Here is a 16,871-nt window from a genome sequence, read left to right on the forward strand (position 1 = left end):
CCACAGGTGTTTTAATCCCCCTGAGTTACAACAGAGTTGGACTTTTTTTTTGTTTGTTTGTTTACCTGGCTGAATTAGTTCTGCTGAGAGACTTGGACAAAATTTATAATCTTATTAGTCACAACAGGAAACTTCCCTTTGATAAGTTAAGACAGAAAAACATTATTGATCTTAATTCTGTTCGTTTAAACTGCAAATGGGTACACTGTAATATCTACCAGGGGTTACAAGTTAAAAAAAAAGGAAAATAACAGCAAATTATAACACTGTATTATGTAAAATATAAGAAAACACTGGTTTCTTAACTAAACTCTTTGTTCATATGAAGCGATATTTTTGGTCACAGGAGTACATTTTTATAGATAACCTGGGTTACATAAATCCTGACCAATCATTGCTATGCCCATTATGAAAACCCACCTAAATATTTATTGAAAGCAAATACTTCTCTCTGAGCTTCCCAGGTGACACTAGTGGTAGAGAAACATAAGAGAAGCAGATTGGATCCCTTGGTTGGGAAGATGCCCTAGAGGAGGGGGTGGCAACCCACTCCAGTATTCTTGCCTGGAGAATCCCATGGACAGAGAAGCCTGGTGGGTTACAATCCATAGGGTCACAAAGAGTCAGACATGACTGAAGTGACTTAGCACACACACATGCAAATACTTCTCTTGATCCAAGGGCCACCAACATAATCATATAGGAACAGAGTGATCCCGACCTCTAAGGACAGACCTCAGTGTGAGCTGAATGATTCCAGAAAAGGACACAAAAGGGAGACGATGGAAACAGTATCAATGACACTGCTAGGAAAGGGTGCAGGGTAGGAGGCCATCTGACTTCTAACTAGGACCATCTGACACCTGCTAAGCTACAGAGAACACTATGAAAATAAGCCAGGTCAGTTTTAGAACTATAAAATACAGAAAGGAGACAGAGAGAGGTTCATCTCATTCCCATGCCCAGTAGAATCTGAGGTCCTCTAGAAACAAACCAAAAAGGGATTACAACCCATTGCTCCTGCAAGCCTAGAAGCTTTCATGATTTGTCTGACAAATTCTCTACCTCCGAGTGTGAGCCATGATCAGTCAATTCAAACACAAGAAAAACCTTCCGTAAGAGTGTCCCCCAATGACTCTTTCAGAACATTCCCATCTACTGCACAGAGCAAAAACCAGAGGCTAAAAAACAGACAAACTGTCATCAGTTATTAATGCCTGGGCCAAGGGACATTGTTAACACAGGACTGTCATTGTGAAACTGGTAAGCACTCAGTAACTAACCCACACAATGCTGTGTATGTGTTTTTTAAAGAGGAGAAAGACCAAAATGTGGTAAGAACGAGACTATTATAAAAACAAAATATGCAATCAATTAACTAAGGTTTCCTGAATGACACAATGTCTTTTAACTTTTCTCCCACATTAAAAAACTTAACTCTTTACAATAAGGCAGAGGTAAGAAAGAAAGGAGGTCAATGCCAAAACACCTACAATAAACTTTTTTTTTTTTGGCCTCATAGTATGCAGGATCTTAGCTCCCAGACCAGAATCAAACCCTCACTCCCTAAATTCAAAGGGTGGAATCTTAACCACTGGATTGCCAAAGAAGTCACTGCAATGAAGTAACCTAGAAAAAACATCTCAAAGGGTAACTACATTGTCACATGAACAGTGGAGCTGGTCACTCTGATGGTCCAGCATGGCCTAGATGCAGTATCTCTACTTAACACCTCCTAATTTACTGACCATGCCTAAATCCTTCCAGATCATCAAAAGAAGATAAATCTTTCATATTCGCTTTGAAAACCAAAACGTCACTACTATGTAATATTAGAAATAATAATAAAGAATATACAAATTATATAATATTAAATGAACCACAGATGAAAATATTACATATGTGACCTCAACTATTTTTAAAAATGCCCTGCACTATAACTAAAGATCCCCTGGAGAAGGAAATGGCAACCCACTCCATACTCTTGCCTGGAGAATCCCATGGACAGAGGAGACTGGCAGGCTACAGTCCATGGGGGTCACAAGAGTGAGACACGACTTAGCGACCGAAGAGATAACTAAAGAAGAGTGCCTTAAAATGTCACCTACATTTATTTCTCGGTCCCTGGTCTGACATGTGGGTGGTGTCTTTTTTTTCCTTTTTCTGTATTTTTTTAGTTTTCTAGAATTAACAAGCACTAGTTTGTTATTAGAAAAAGTTGTTTTTTTTTAATTTATAAGTTTGTTTTGAACTGTGGTGTTGGAGAAGACTCTTGAGAGTCCCTTGGACTGCAAGGAGATCCAACCAGTCCATTCTGAAGGAGATCAGCCCTGGGATTTCTTTGGAAGGAATGATGCTGCAGCTAAACTCCAGTACTCTGGCCATCTCATGCGAAGAGCTGACTCACTGGAAAGGACTCTGATGCTGGGAGGGACTGGGGGCAGGAGGCGAAGGGGACAACAGAGGATGAGATGGCTGGATGGCATCACTGACTCGATGGACGTGAGTCTGAATGAACTCTGGGAGTTGGTGATGGGCCAGGGAGGCCTGGCATGCTGCGATTCATGGGGTCGCAAAGAGTTGGACACGACTGAGTGACTGAACTGAACTGAACTGCAAGAGCTTAGATATACAAAAATGGGAGTCTCACAAATAAGTTCTCATAAAATGCCATCCCAAGACAGCAAGTTCAGTTTTGTTATTTAGACTCATAACAAGCTCCCTGCTCAATTTAAACATGTATATGTTCAGTTACCAATTCCAAAATGTCAATCTTTGGTTTATGCCTGTAAAATAGAGTTACTATTAGTTTGAATTAAAAACTAAATTGGCAGACTAGAAATATAATGCCACAGAGGGAGATACTGGTTAAGTACACATTCTATGGAGCCAATTTTTGGCATCAGCCATGATAGTTATCTCTTCGAATGTCAGTTTCCTCACTGGTAAATTGTGGGCAATTATATCATGTACTTCATAGGAGTTATTATGAGGACTGAATGAAAGACTACATGTGAAGCACCTAGAACTATATCTGGTGTATAAGAAGCATTAAATAAATATTAGTGCTTCATATCGGAGAAGGCAATGGAAACCCACTCCAGTACTCTTGCCTGGAAAATCCCATGGACGGAGGAGCCTGGTAGGCTGCAGTCCATGGGGTCACGAAGAGTTGGACGTGACTGGGCGACTTCACTTTCACTTTTCGCTTTCATGCATTGGAGAAGGAAATGGCAACCCACTCCAGTGTTCTTGCCTAGAGAATCCCAGGGACAGAGGAGCCTGGTAGACTATTGTCTATGGGGTCGCACAGAGTTGAACACGACTAAAGCGACTTAGCAGCAGCAGCAGTGGCTCACATTAGTTAATAATTAATTAGTTAATAATATTTTTATTAAATATATTCATAGCATGTCCATTCTATACAAGTTTCAGTTTCCCTCACAAAAACTAAACTATGGCTTAAGCTAAGCTAATTTTGATGTATTCATTTGTCTTATTCCAAACATGAATAGTCCAAATAGGTAAATTTTTCAGAAAACTGAGGCTTACCCTTTTAGGCACCTACATCATTTTATTTTTAATCCTCAAACCCCATTCAAAAGCTTCAATTCTGTTCTGGCCAAATGGCTACTTTCCACAAGCTTAAATTTGCCAAAACTTCCTTCTAGACAAGATGGGGAAAATAGGATCAACATATGCATTAATTTATTGCCAGGTCCTACTTAACATTTTTTTATATATTTATAGTTTTCTATCTCCCTTACTGGAATGTATCTTGACAGCAGAGGCATTATATGTTTGGTTTTCTGCTGTGCCCTCAACACCTAGAACAATGCCTGGCACATAATCGGCACTCAAGAAATATTTGTTAAGTGAATGAATGATACAGTGTGAGAGAGAGTCACAAAATTAAGGTATCATCTTCAAAAGTGTCTGCATTGTCTCTGGAGAAGGGAATGGCTACCCACTCCAGTATTCTTGCCTGGGAAATCCCATGGACAGAGAAGTCTGGCAGGGCTTCAGTCCATGGGGTCACGACTGAGCAACTAAACAAAATAACAAAAATGACAATAACAACAATAAACAAAAATTTCTTCATTGTGTTCCTCTCCATAAAAGGCGAGCAGTAAAACTCAGCTATACTTCTTCCAATCATGCTCTAAAAGACTAAAGATCTTAATAAAGTACTTCCTTTCCAAATAATTCTAATCTCTCTTTTCGCTTGTGGAGTATCTAAAGGAGACCCCCTTTCAAAGAAACTTCCCCCTTCCCTTAAGGAAGCACTGTATTCATAATAATAAAACATGACCCTTGAATTTTGTATTATTACTCTGTCTCTGGAGCAGATATTCTCAAGAACCATCAGCTTAAATCAGTAAAACTGGTGAAAGCGTTTGATTAAGAACAGACTGTCATCTTGGCTCCCAGGGTGGTGGGCCCAGATTTTCACCTGGGAGAGTATTAGGCCTTATACAGCCACGTCACTGAGGACAGAGGCTTGACTGTGCTAGGAGCATTCCAGCATCTCATTCGTTGATTTACAAAACTGACGGAAAGAATATGTAGGATGCATTTCTCCGATGAGCTGGAGCTGGAAGCTGCAGAAACCTTGGGCACTGTCTATTTGCATATAGCCTGCAGCGATCTTTTCCAACCTGAGTAAACAGCTTGTAAAACAATAGTGCAGATTTGCTCTTCAGTCCTGGGTGATATTTCTTCAAACCAAACAGGGGCAGACAGGGAAAAACCTTTCCCTCACTGACACACAAACAATCTTGCTAGTTACTGCTTTTGAGCAAGTAGTACCTTGATATAAGACTCTTTAGAGCTCTCAGAGCTACTATCAAAAAAACTCCAAAACAACAACAACAAAAACATTGCTTTTCAAAGCACTGAATTTTAGATGTTCATCGCAATCATGTGAAATCTGACACCTCAGAAACCAAACCAAGAAGCTCATGAGTGACCAGTCAACTGCATGCTTGTTCTACAACCCTGCCTCCCACAACCACTGCTGAGCTCTGTCACACAGCAGAGAGAAGAGGTCCCTGACCCCGCAGGGCTCCTTTCCCGTGCCAAGGTGCCTACATACATTACAAATAAACTTCCCACCAACTGACAGTACGCAATGAATGAAGAGTTTGTTGCAGAGTTTATATCCCATAAAAATTTTTAAATACAATTGTATCTGAGAAAATTTGGACAAAGTATAAATGTAAAATGTATACAAATTTTAGAAGTAAAAGGAACTACAGTTCTGAAATTGCACAATTACACAAAGAATTAACTGAAATTATAAGAATTAGATGACAGAGCTCTTACCCAGATTAAAAAGGGAAAAAAGAAAGTTTTTGAAAAGTATTTGAATATTACAAAATGTCTATGGCCAAGGATTTTTTACTGTCTATCATGAACGTCAAAATAGACTTTATTAAATATGATTGGTATAGCATCAAGACTGAGAATTGTTATCAATGAAAAGCATTAAATATAAAGCATTTACACAAAAGGGAACAGCACTGTCTATTGTATCATTTATGAATGTGCTTTTTACCAAATGAGTTCCTTTCACAGAATTGCTACTGCATCTTCTTAAAGCACGAAAAGAGTGGGTCTTCAGCAAATGACTACCCTGTATTTTAAATCTATACGTTAGTAAATGACAGTTACACTATTGAAGGGAATAGAATAAAAAATTAAACACAATATAAATTGTATGAGAGTATCACCAATTTTAGATGGTAGGAGTTTCCTCCTCATAACTCCTCAAAAGCTATATATTTTTAATGGGACATACTTTAATTATTAAATAAAAGTTGTATATCACTGTGGGTCAATCTCTTTAACCTGGATCATTTTATATGAATGCCAAAGCACAGAACTAAGATGATCACTCCTCTCCAGGTCAAAGGCATTAATGCCCAAACTGCAAAAAGAAGGAGTTTAAGCAGTTTAAAAAATACATCAAAGCTAATGGTCACCATGACCAACTGCCCCAAACAAAACATAACTGCAAACACTGCTAAACCCATCCCTCATAATAGAGAAAATAATGAGCTAGTTTTGTCTTTAATGAATTATTTCCACTAATAATGATTTTTTTCCACTGGACATTCTGGCAAAAATTTCAAGGTCATGTGTCAAGTGAGATCAGATTTTTTTTTTTTCAATTCACTGCCCTTAACACTTTTTATCAAACACTTCCTACTTAATAGCTAGGCATTCTGCAAATCAAATTGGATAAGGTCTTCACTCTCTACAAATTTACATACACACAACAATTCCATCAGCTGACCTTTAAATGAGCCATAAATACATATTTATATATTTTAAATAACATTTATGACCATATAAACAAAAATTAGAAAAACAGAACTATAAACACATATTAGATATTCGTTTTTAAGTATATAATAGACAAAGAAGTAAGATGAGCATTATTCCTCCCTGGCATTTAGTGAAAAAGTAGTGCTTCAGGTTCTGCTATGTGCAGGTGAATAAATATAAATGTACACACATATACATGAATACTTAATTTTATATAGTAGAGGAGGGAAGAGCATGGGGGCTTGTTAGAGATTTGTGTCAGCCAGCCAGTGTTTTACATTTTGGTCCATCCAGCTCTAATGAGGGTTGAAACATGGTTAACAGCAATTTTGGGTAACTTTCTTAGCTCTTTTTTGAGAGCCACAGAATTTTAAAAAAGCAGCTTGTTTGTTAAAAGTTTGCTCCAAGGCCTAAAATTTCTAAATATGCACCATTTTTCCAACATTGCCCTTATAAAGAAAAAACTTCTGAGAGTCTCCCAAACATGAGAGTTTAATTAAAGAAGAAAAAGTGGGGGAAAAAAAGAGAGAGAGTGAACCAAAGAAAGAAACTAAGACAGACAAGGCAAGAGATCATTTAAAACATTTTCAGTAGGGAGAATGTCAAACTTTCAGAGCATGAAAAACCTTTCAGCTTTAGACAACATATGTCTTTTAATCATTCTTTCTCTGTGTCTCAAAAAAGTGATTTTTCTGAATTCCTGTCCAAGGTTATGATTAAGCTTACTAATTTTTTATTTGAAATCATAATATTTGCATTTATAGAATTGGGGTTTTCATTAAGTTTAGCAAAATAAAAATTATTCTGAATTAAAACAGCAAATGTAAGGTTTAGAATTTTTTTTTAATTTAAGAGAATGAGAAACCCATAGATTCAAAGACTTAAGATACACATCAACCAAATACAGTATGTAGATTTGTATGGCTCTAATTTGAATAAACAAACACTAAAAATATATACATATAGATATTAAAAATTAGAAAAATTTGAACCTTGACTGGATATTTTACATTAAGGAATTATTATCTTTTATTTTTAGGCATCACACTGTATTGTAGTTATGTTTTTAAAATAGTCTTTAAGAGACAGTAAAATATTTATGGACAAAATATTACATCTAGAATTATTTTAAATAATCCAGTGGGAGAGAGGTAAGAATGGGTAGAAGCACAGATGAAACAAAATCAACCATAAATTGCTAATTGTTGATCCTAGATGATGAGCTCATGAGTATTTAATAGACTCTCAACTTTGTATGTGTTATATATGAAAGTGTATTCTATGTAAAGTTTCCCCAATATGTGCTATGTTATAGAACTAACCCACTAGAAAGTATATGATAAAAAGGAATAATATATATAATATACATAAAATAACATTTATTTTATATAACATAAAATATAAAGTAATACCATTCCATTCCTTTTTATATAAATAGTCTCACTGCTCTGGTTTTAACTTATTCTATATATTCTTATCATTGTTTATCGTTCGTAAACTGAAATTATTCTCCCTTCATACAATGCCTTCAAACAGATGAAGCCTACGTAAACACTGACACAATATCTCTAAGTTTTGATCAGAATAATTTAGATGCCAGCAATCCCCTAAGTACCCTTTGAATAACTACCTCTTTGAGTCTAACAGTTATGACTGGAATGTTTGGCCACACCAAGCATAGCCAAAACATCACTGACTATGGAATGATGACGTGGGATAATCTGGAAATGGCAATAGCTGAACAATAAGCAGTCAAACTGGGGGCTTCCCCGGTGGCTCAGACAGTAAAAACCCTGCCTACAATGCACAAGACCCAGGTTCAGTCAATGGGTTAGGAAGATGCCCTGGAGAAGGGAATGGATACCCACTCTAGTATTCTTGCCTGGAAAATCCCATGGACTGAGGAGCCTGGTAGGCTAGAGTCCCTGGATAGCAGAGAGTCAGGCAACTGAGCAGCTAAACCTTTCACATTTTCACAAGGAGTCAAATTATACTTTACTTCTGATGAAAACAGCAAGTTAATGAATGGGAACCAACTTCACACACAACTTCATATACACATAAAAATTCCTTATGTTTAGTAAAAATGAAGCTTATTAAATGTTCAAAAAATATTTATGGCAGTCCTACCAACTTCCCATTGTGCTATGTATCACTCTGTTATAAGAGAACAAAATGATTTCCAGTTCATGAGTCCAAACCTAATAATTAAAGACAGTAAACTGATACTTTTTAGGAATGCATGTTTTTCCAGGGTAATAAATATCTTCATTTGTTCATTCTTCTAACATTAACTAAACGCCTACCACTAGTGCCACCCTTGTGTTCTGAAGAAATGGGCCTGTGAGAACAGAAGAGTTTCACCAATAAAAATCAAAGCCAGGGACTTCCCCGATGACCCAGTGGTTGAGACTCTGCACTTCCACTGCAAAGGGCATGAGTTCAATTCCTAGTCAGGGAACTAAGATTCCACACACTTGGCTGTACGGCCAAAATGAAAAGCAAAGCCAACAACAGGGCTGTTTTTAAAATGAAGACAACAATGGACAGAAGAGACAAATAAACAGCTTTCCTTAATAAAGCCAAGTAAGGACTGTGTGGATCACAATAAACTGTGGAAATTTCTGAAAGAGACAGGAATACCAGACCACCTGACCTGCCTCCTGAGAAACCTGTATGCAGGTCAGGAAGCAACAGTTAGAACTGGACATGGAACAACAGACTGGCTCCAAATAGGAAAAGGAGTATGTCGAGGCTGTATATTGTCACCCTGCTTATTTAACTTAAATGCAGAGTACATCATGAGAAACGCTGGGCTGAGAGAAGCATAAGCTGGAATCAAGATTACCGGGAGAAACAGCAATAACCTCAAATATGCAGATGACACCACCCTTATGGTAGAAAGTGAAGAGGAACTAAAAAGCCTCTTGATGAAAGTGAAAGAGGAGAGTGAAAAAGTTAGCTTAAAGCTCAACGTTCAGAAAACTAAGATCATGGCATCCGGTCCCATCACTTCATGGGAAATAGATGGGGAAACAGTGGAAACAGTGTCAGACTTTATTTTGGGGGGCTCCAAAATCACTGCAGATGGTGACTGCAGCCATGAAATTAAAAGACGCTTACTCCTTGGAAGGAATGTTATGACCAACCTAGATAGCATACTGAAAAGCAGAGACATTACTTTGCCGACTAAGGTCCGTCTCGTCAAGGCTATGGTTTTCCTGTGGTCATGTATGGATGTGAGAGTTGGACTGTGAAGAAAGCTGAGTGCCAAAGAATTGATGCTTTTGAACTGTGGTGTTGGAGAAGACTCTTGAGAGTCCCTTGGACTGCAAGGAGTTCCAACTAGTCCATTCTAAAGGAGATCAGCCCTGGGATTTCTTTGGAAGGAATGATGCTAAAGCTGAAACTCCAGTACTTTGGCCACCTGATGTGAAGAGTTGACTCTTTGGAAAAGACCCCGATGCTGGGAGGGATTGTGGGCAGGAGGAGAAGGGGACGACAGAGGATGAGATGGCTGGATGGCATCACTGACTCGCTGGACACGTGAGTTTGAGTGAACTCCGGGAGTTGGTGATGGACAGGGAGGCCTGGCGTGCTGCAATTCATGGGGTCAGAGTTGGACACGACTGAACGACTGAACTGAACTGAAGGATTTCCTAGAAATTGTAACCCATATTTCCCACCTCAACATCTATTTCCAAAAGCTAACAAGAAGAAGAGATACTCTCACGTGATTTTCAGGAAGAAAATAAACATTTAGTTAAAAATTAGCACCAACCAGTAAACAAATTTTATATGCATCTCTATTCTCCGAGCCTCAATAGCCAATGTTTCTGAGCTCAGAAGGCAAAAATCAACTAGAAATCCATATACTAAACTTTTCTTATATAAGCTCCATGAAAGCAAGATGGTTTTTTTCCAGTTCTTTTTCCCCAAAACCTAGAACGACTGGTACACAGTAGGTGTTTCATGCTACTGAATTAATTGAAGATGAGAACTGCTGAGAAATATGCTTTACTTGCATATCAGGAATCATTTTAACTTCATAAGAAAGAAACGTATATTTGAATTATGTAACTTACCATGTACACGTGTGCTCAGTTGCCTCAGTTGTGCCCAACTCTTTGTGACCCTGTGGACTGTAGCCCGCCAGGCTCCTCTGTCCATGAGATTCTCCAGGCAAGAACACTGGAGTGGGTTGCCATGCCCTCCACCAGGGAACCTTCGTGATCCCAGGGATCAAACCCACATCTCCGGTATCTCTTGCACTGCAGCCCCCTGGGAAGTCCACATACCTACTATAGGCCCTCTTTATAGTTTTAGGAGTTGGCGTTATTAAACAGTTTTGTGAGGCTGTTTTTAATGAAATCTGTTTCAGTTATCTTGATAAAATATTTCTGTACATTTCATTACGGAAGTTAAGTATGTATACTTTATCATTATTGAATATATGCAATCATTACAAAATAAATAAAATCATTATATAAGAGTAATCCAAATCCAAAAAGTCTTGCCTTTTGCGCCTTCTGTCCAAAAAGTAAACGAACAAGAATTAAATAAGAATGGACTCCCACCCCAACTCTACATTTCCAGTCATCAGGGCTGTCACTGGACAATCCTATGGTGAAGGCCTCTGATTCAGGAGGTATTTAACTAGGCTTCAGATTTCAGCTCTTTCACCCACTAGTGCTGTGCCCCAAGGAAAGTTATTTCCCTCTCTTTACTTGCCTCAGTTTCCTCATCTATGAAATGGGAAACATTTAAGTTACTTCAAGAGCTGTTGCGAGAATTAAATGTCAGTACATGTAACTCTCTTAGAATAGTATCCGGCAAACAGTAATTGCTCAATTTATGTTACCTTGTACTATTAAAACTCTAAGAAACCTTGATACATCAACTATACTTTAATGAATTTTTTAAAAAAAAAACTTTGTTTTATACACCACAGGGGCCCATTAATGACTTATTCCTTTCTTAAACTGAAAAAGACAACAGAAATAATGTATCTGTATCATATATAAGTTTTCACACCTATGGATAAATTAACTTCCCAGTTATTCAGAGAAGAATTCATAGAGGAAGTAGAATTTCATACTTACATTATTTTCTGACTAGAAAAAGAAGAAAATCCCACATAATCCCACAACCCACCCAATTGATATTTTCACATATTTTCTTTGTCTTTTCCTATACATATAAGTATAATTTTATATCATTGATACTATATTTGGCACTCTGCTTGATTCAAATTACATTAAATGCATTTTTTGTGTCACTTTTTAAAAATGTCATTTTAAACAGCCATATACATTTAATTTCCCTGTAGTAGGAAACGGCAACCCACTCTTCTTGCCTGGAAAATTCCATGGACAGAGCAGTCTGACAGGCTACAGTATATGGAGTCACAAAGAGTCGGACACAACTGAGCAACTAAACACCTGCACATATATTTAACTATTCTAATACACATAAGAAAAAATGGTGACTAATATACTTCCTCTGAACTCATAACTTTTACATACTCATGACCCACCCTCCCAAAAATACCAGCCAGAAAGGATTTTTGCTTATTTATTTTTCTGCATGTTTGTTCTTAAATAAAATTTTCTCGTCAAAAATAAATTTTATTATAAAGTTCAAAAATAAATTTTAAATAGGAAGCAGGAGAGAGAAAAGATATCCATTTACAAGTTAATCAAATGTACACAGTAAAGAATCATGTTGCCATCACTGCCACTTCCCAGAGTCCACCGTCTACCTTGCAAGTATGAATAGCTACATAGTCAGTAGGATAAAGAACTCTCTTGACTACGTAGAGAGGTCCATGGCTATTACCAAAAGCCTTGTGGAGCAAAACTGAAAGGATGAAAAGGAACAAGAAAGACCAATGAAAGGAGTGATGAGTTTAGAGGGGGAGGGTTACTGCATAGCGTTCCCTAGGTTAACAGTCCTCTTCCAAAAGACTGGAAGCTACTTTTGATCCACATGCATTGACTCATAGTTCAGCATATAACATAAAACGTGCCGGTTGTTCTTAAGGCTACCTATTCTGGGAAAAGCAAAGAGCTTGCCATCTTTAGGCTTTTTGCATATGCAAAACAGCTGGTCAGATGAATCCTGCATCTCATATCCTTGAGAATCACAGAAAGTTAATGGCATATGTTTTGGGAAACTGGAGGGTTTGGGTCAATAAAAAGCCTAATGTCCATGGTTTATGACATTATCTTGTGCTCTTATCCTCTCTTGGGTCCAAATATCTGGCTTCAAATAAAAACAGTTACTGTAAAATGGGGAGGGGAGGGGTTGGATTAGAAATCCTTGAATTACATTTCAGTAGATTTTCTATCATCCTTTATAAGAAAATATTCTTTATTAAAAAAAACTTCAGCTCACCTGGAGGGAATGACCTCTCAGAAAAAGAAACTGACTATGCTATGCTCACTAGAGTGCTTCCCAGATGACACAGTGGTAAAGAATCCACCTGCAATGCAGGACACACAGATTTGATCCCTGGGTCTGGAAGATGCCCTGGAGAAGGAAAGAGCAACCCACTCTAGCATTCCTGCCTGGGAAATCCCATGGACCAAGGAGATTGGTGGTCTACAGCGCACAGGGTCTCAAAGAGCTGGACACAACTGAGTGACTAAAGACCACCACCACCACGCTTGCAAGAGCATGGGTATGCTGCCTTGTCACTGGAACATGAGTGTCACTTGAAAATAACAACATTGCTGATGCATTTTCTCTTTTCAAGACAATCTGAATACTGTTCTAATTCAATTACTGAAGCTCTTTTCTGGCCATGTCAAAATGAAAAATCATGTTTCAAGAATCTAAATTTGTAAAAATAGGCTCAAGAAACCAGCTCTCCCTGCAGTTTAGTTTGGCCCAACTTCTCCAACACAGGAAGAAGAGGTTCAGAAACACTCAGTTTCTCTGCCACAAACGCATTTGCTAGGAGGTCACCCAATGACTTCTCCATCTTGAGAGAATTACCTAAACTAACAAACAAACAAAACCAGAACAAAACGGAAAACTAGACATCTAAAACCTCAGGCCTTGAATATCCAATCACATTTTGTTCTGCCTCCTTTTCTAGCTTCCTCCTGCTCTGTTGTTTCTCCAGCACGTGAGTGATCTGTCTTATCATGCACTGTTTGGTCTATAATATTAATAAATGTGCCACAAACTGCACACATGTGATCATCTGAATGACAAAAAAGATCTAATACATTTATTTCAAAATAAACAATTCTAAGTTTTTCCATTTGCCCAAAACAGAGACCAGCAATCCAATTTAAAATAAAATAAATGAACTGTGATTTTTTTTTCCTCCTCTATGAAATTATAGTATAGGAGCTAGAGATAATACCTTCATTTACCTACAAAATAAATTATATCTGCAATCTAGAGCACCTTCAGGATGCTGATTCAACTTTTACAAAATATAATATTTAGTCATTTTTAATCACCATTTTCAAAAACTTTGGGGAAGCCAATATTCGCTTTTGGCTTTTTTCCTCTTTAACCCTCCACCATGGACCATATTTCTTGTTAGTGGATCTCATCTTGGTGAGTAGAACTCTCGGTCCACATCACTGAATGGAACCGTGTGGCTCCCTCGTGCAAATTTCCTGAGAGCCCCTGCCCTGAGCATGTGCCAAAAATCAAATCTTGGCCACTTAGTGCTCTGTGCTCCACATGTGAGCTCACGGCGCGTTGAGCAGCCGTGCTAACTGAGATGGATAGCCCTGTCAAACAGGAAGCTGGCACACCAGGATGCAAGCAGTGGGATACAATGACCTTTACATTCAGAGAAAATATCCCTAAAATGGCATGAAAAGTTTATGGGGGGGAAGAAGGGGGGATTCTTTTCTTTCATTTGGGCACATAGCATGCAAGAAAAGCAATGGTGCCCAGCGTGCAATTTGCTCAGGATCAAATCTTGAATCCCTCACACAAGAAGGAAATGAATCATCCTTTATCAAGCTGCTTTGAAAGCAGTGGACTCTACGAATCAGCAGTATGTATCACTGCACCCGGACAGGCCAAGTGGAGGGATTCAGCATGCACTTCAACTCACAATAACCCAGAGTCTTGGGAAAACATTCCTAATCTCCTGTAGATGGGTTGGTTTCAGACGGTAGAACCAAGATATAATTTGAATATTTAATTTTGAAAAAATTTTAAAAGTAATAATCTTCTTACAAAATCAGAGTCAAGAGCTTGGGAATTTAAATCCCATGTCCTTGGTCACCATATTTGTAACTTTTTATAAACTGCTTAATCTCTCGTTTCCTTCTCTAAACAAACAGAGGATTGTACTAACAGTTCTTAGGAAGTATATGAGGAGGAATTAATTTGAAAAAGTAGCAAAAATCGATAGCACATACACAAATGTTAAGTAAGGATAGAAATTAATATATGGAATAAAACCAGGCAGTCATATGCTTCTGTCCTTTAGTTATAGCCTTTATCATAATCTACACAATTCGATCATTCCAGCTACAAAACAAACATCACTCTATTGGGTCAAAAATTTATTTTTCTATTCTTCAGGTTTGGGGGCATTTTTGTTATTTGTTTTGTCAATTATTTGGCATAAAAGAACAATGGGCAACACCAATTCACAATGAGGTCCCAGTGCTGTACAATTCACACTGAAATAGTGAAGCAAATTTAATATTTAATTAAATCAGTAAAATGAATTGATCACTGAGACACTGAGCTTTTTTTTTTTTTTTTGACACTGAGCATTTTTTAAATGACTGGACCACAAAACTACAGACAGGTTTTCAAAGATGCGAAAGTACAGTATACGAGAGACATACTTTGTTTTTTCTATTTAAAAACTGATCATAAAGTACAAAAGCTGCAGGCCCAAAGCACTGAATAAACTTAGGAAATTGAAAGGTTATAAATCACATATTAAAGTTTGGATAAGTTAGGAGTCAAATGTCTGAGTACTCTGAGAATACCGATTTGGGGACTTAGAGAAAATAAGAGAGCTATCAACGCAAAAAGAAAAAAAAACCTCTATGATGACCACTTTGAAATGCAAATGGCAAATGAAATGATTTTGGTGACGCTAGAGGTGCTGGTCAAATGCGTCCCAAAGCAACCAGAGAACAAGATTCTCCATGAACCATTCTACTGTCTATTGTTTGGGAAAGATGCTAAATGTGACCGGTCTCCTCCAATCCCTGTTTGGAGAATTACTTCGGGGAACATACTCTTCCTCAAATCATGACACGTCTGCAGCATGGGGAGAAGAAGGAGATGGGAGAATACCTTGTGCTTGCGCCGCTGAGCTGTGGGAGTAGCCCAGGGCCAGGAGCGCAGTCTCCACCAGCTGGCTGAAAAGCACGTCTTTGCGAACCAGGACGAACTCGGCATGCTCTTCCCTGTTGTCATATTCAAGAGAGCCGTCCAACTGCTCCACCACACAAAAGACAGGAATCATCAAACCTGCAGGGACAAAATTCAAGAGCAAAACACAAACATTACAAAGCAAATCCCAGTCACCATCATAAGAAGGGAAGAGACAGTTGTAAAAGTCATTCATCTGTAATTGACAGTGGCTTGGATTAAACAAGCCTCTTAGTCGGGCCTCTTAGTCAGATAGGCCTAATGGGAAAGCTGTTTTTCCCCTTCGTTATTACTATCAGAACTGCCCCAAGCAGTGACAGAAGCCCTCAGATTCTAGTCACTAAAAAGTGGAGTGTCCCAATCAACATCTCCTGACTGAGAAACCTCAAGTTTATAGACAGCACATAAGTGAGATCAAGGAAACCTTCTGTCTCTAGCATCCTTATGTATGGTCTTATCGTCAGCTGTTAATGGGACCAGTATTTTCAGATCAGATGTGCTTTCGTCTAGAAATATTGTAAGACACCTAGGAGGGAAGCATATTTGATTTGAGGCCCTAAGCTATTATGTGAATATGTACAAGAACATGAATAAGAATTTAAAAGAAACCCCTCTTGTATCTGTTATGTTTCTAAATCTTGTTTAAATAGGCCATCAACTAACCTGAAAATACTCTGCTCACATAAGTCTTAACTGACATTTAATTTACGTCAAAGTCTGCATACAAATACGAAACTTTGTCTTTTAAACAAAATTACTATATTATATGTTAACACCAGTTACCACTGGAAAGGAATACCTCGGCTTATGTTTTCAAAGAAGTAAATTACCCTAAAGAGTAAAGCAAATCAGTGTAGTTGAAAATCTGTTGAAATCTGTTGTCACTGAAATATTTCTCTGCTTTGTATCAATGTGTAAAAAGCTAAAAAGTGTTTAATTCACTAAAGATTTTTTATAAACTGTTTTTTATTAAAAAAAAAGTCATAGAGGCATTTAAATCAAAACACAGCTATGACAAAAGATCAAAGTTTTACCAACATACAAGTAATAAACATGGACTCTGCCCCACGTAATTCACATAAATTAGTATGTTACGGAGTTAAGGATCTGCAAGAAAAATTAAAAGTTATGAAGGGGGAGGTAGGAGATCAGCCGCTCATGGTGACAGC

The 16,871-nt window shown here is 37.9% G+C and overlaps 1 protein-coding gene across 3 annotated transcripts in view; it reads right to left on the reverse strand.

The window, feature by feature from the left end:
- Nucleotides 1-16,871, reverse strand: part of SATB2 (SATB homeobox 2) — a 201,694-nt gene that overhangs the window by 160,538 nt on the left and 24,285 nt on the right. For all 3 annotated transcript variants that reach the window (XM_060410162.1, XM_027965069.3, XM_060410161.1), the window contains one exon: nt 15,625-15,801. In XM_060410162.1, the coding sequence (XP_060266145.1) occupies nt 15,625-15,801 (177 nt within the window). The remainder of the gene's footprint in view (nt 1-15,624; nt 15,802-16,871) is intronic.

The sequence above is a fragment of the Ovis aries genome, chromosome 2, assembly GCF_016772045.2.
Source record: "Ovis aries strain OAR_USU_Benz2616 breed Rambouillet chromosome 2, ARS-UI_Ramb_v3.0, whole genome shotgun sequence".
In the NCBI taxonomy this organism is placed as follows: domain Eukaryota; kingdom Metazoa; phylum Chordata; class Mammalia; order Artiodactyla; family Bovidae; genus Ovis; species Ovis aries.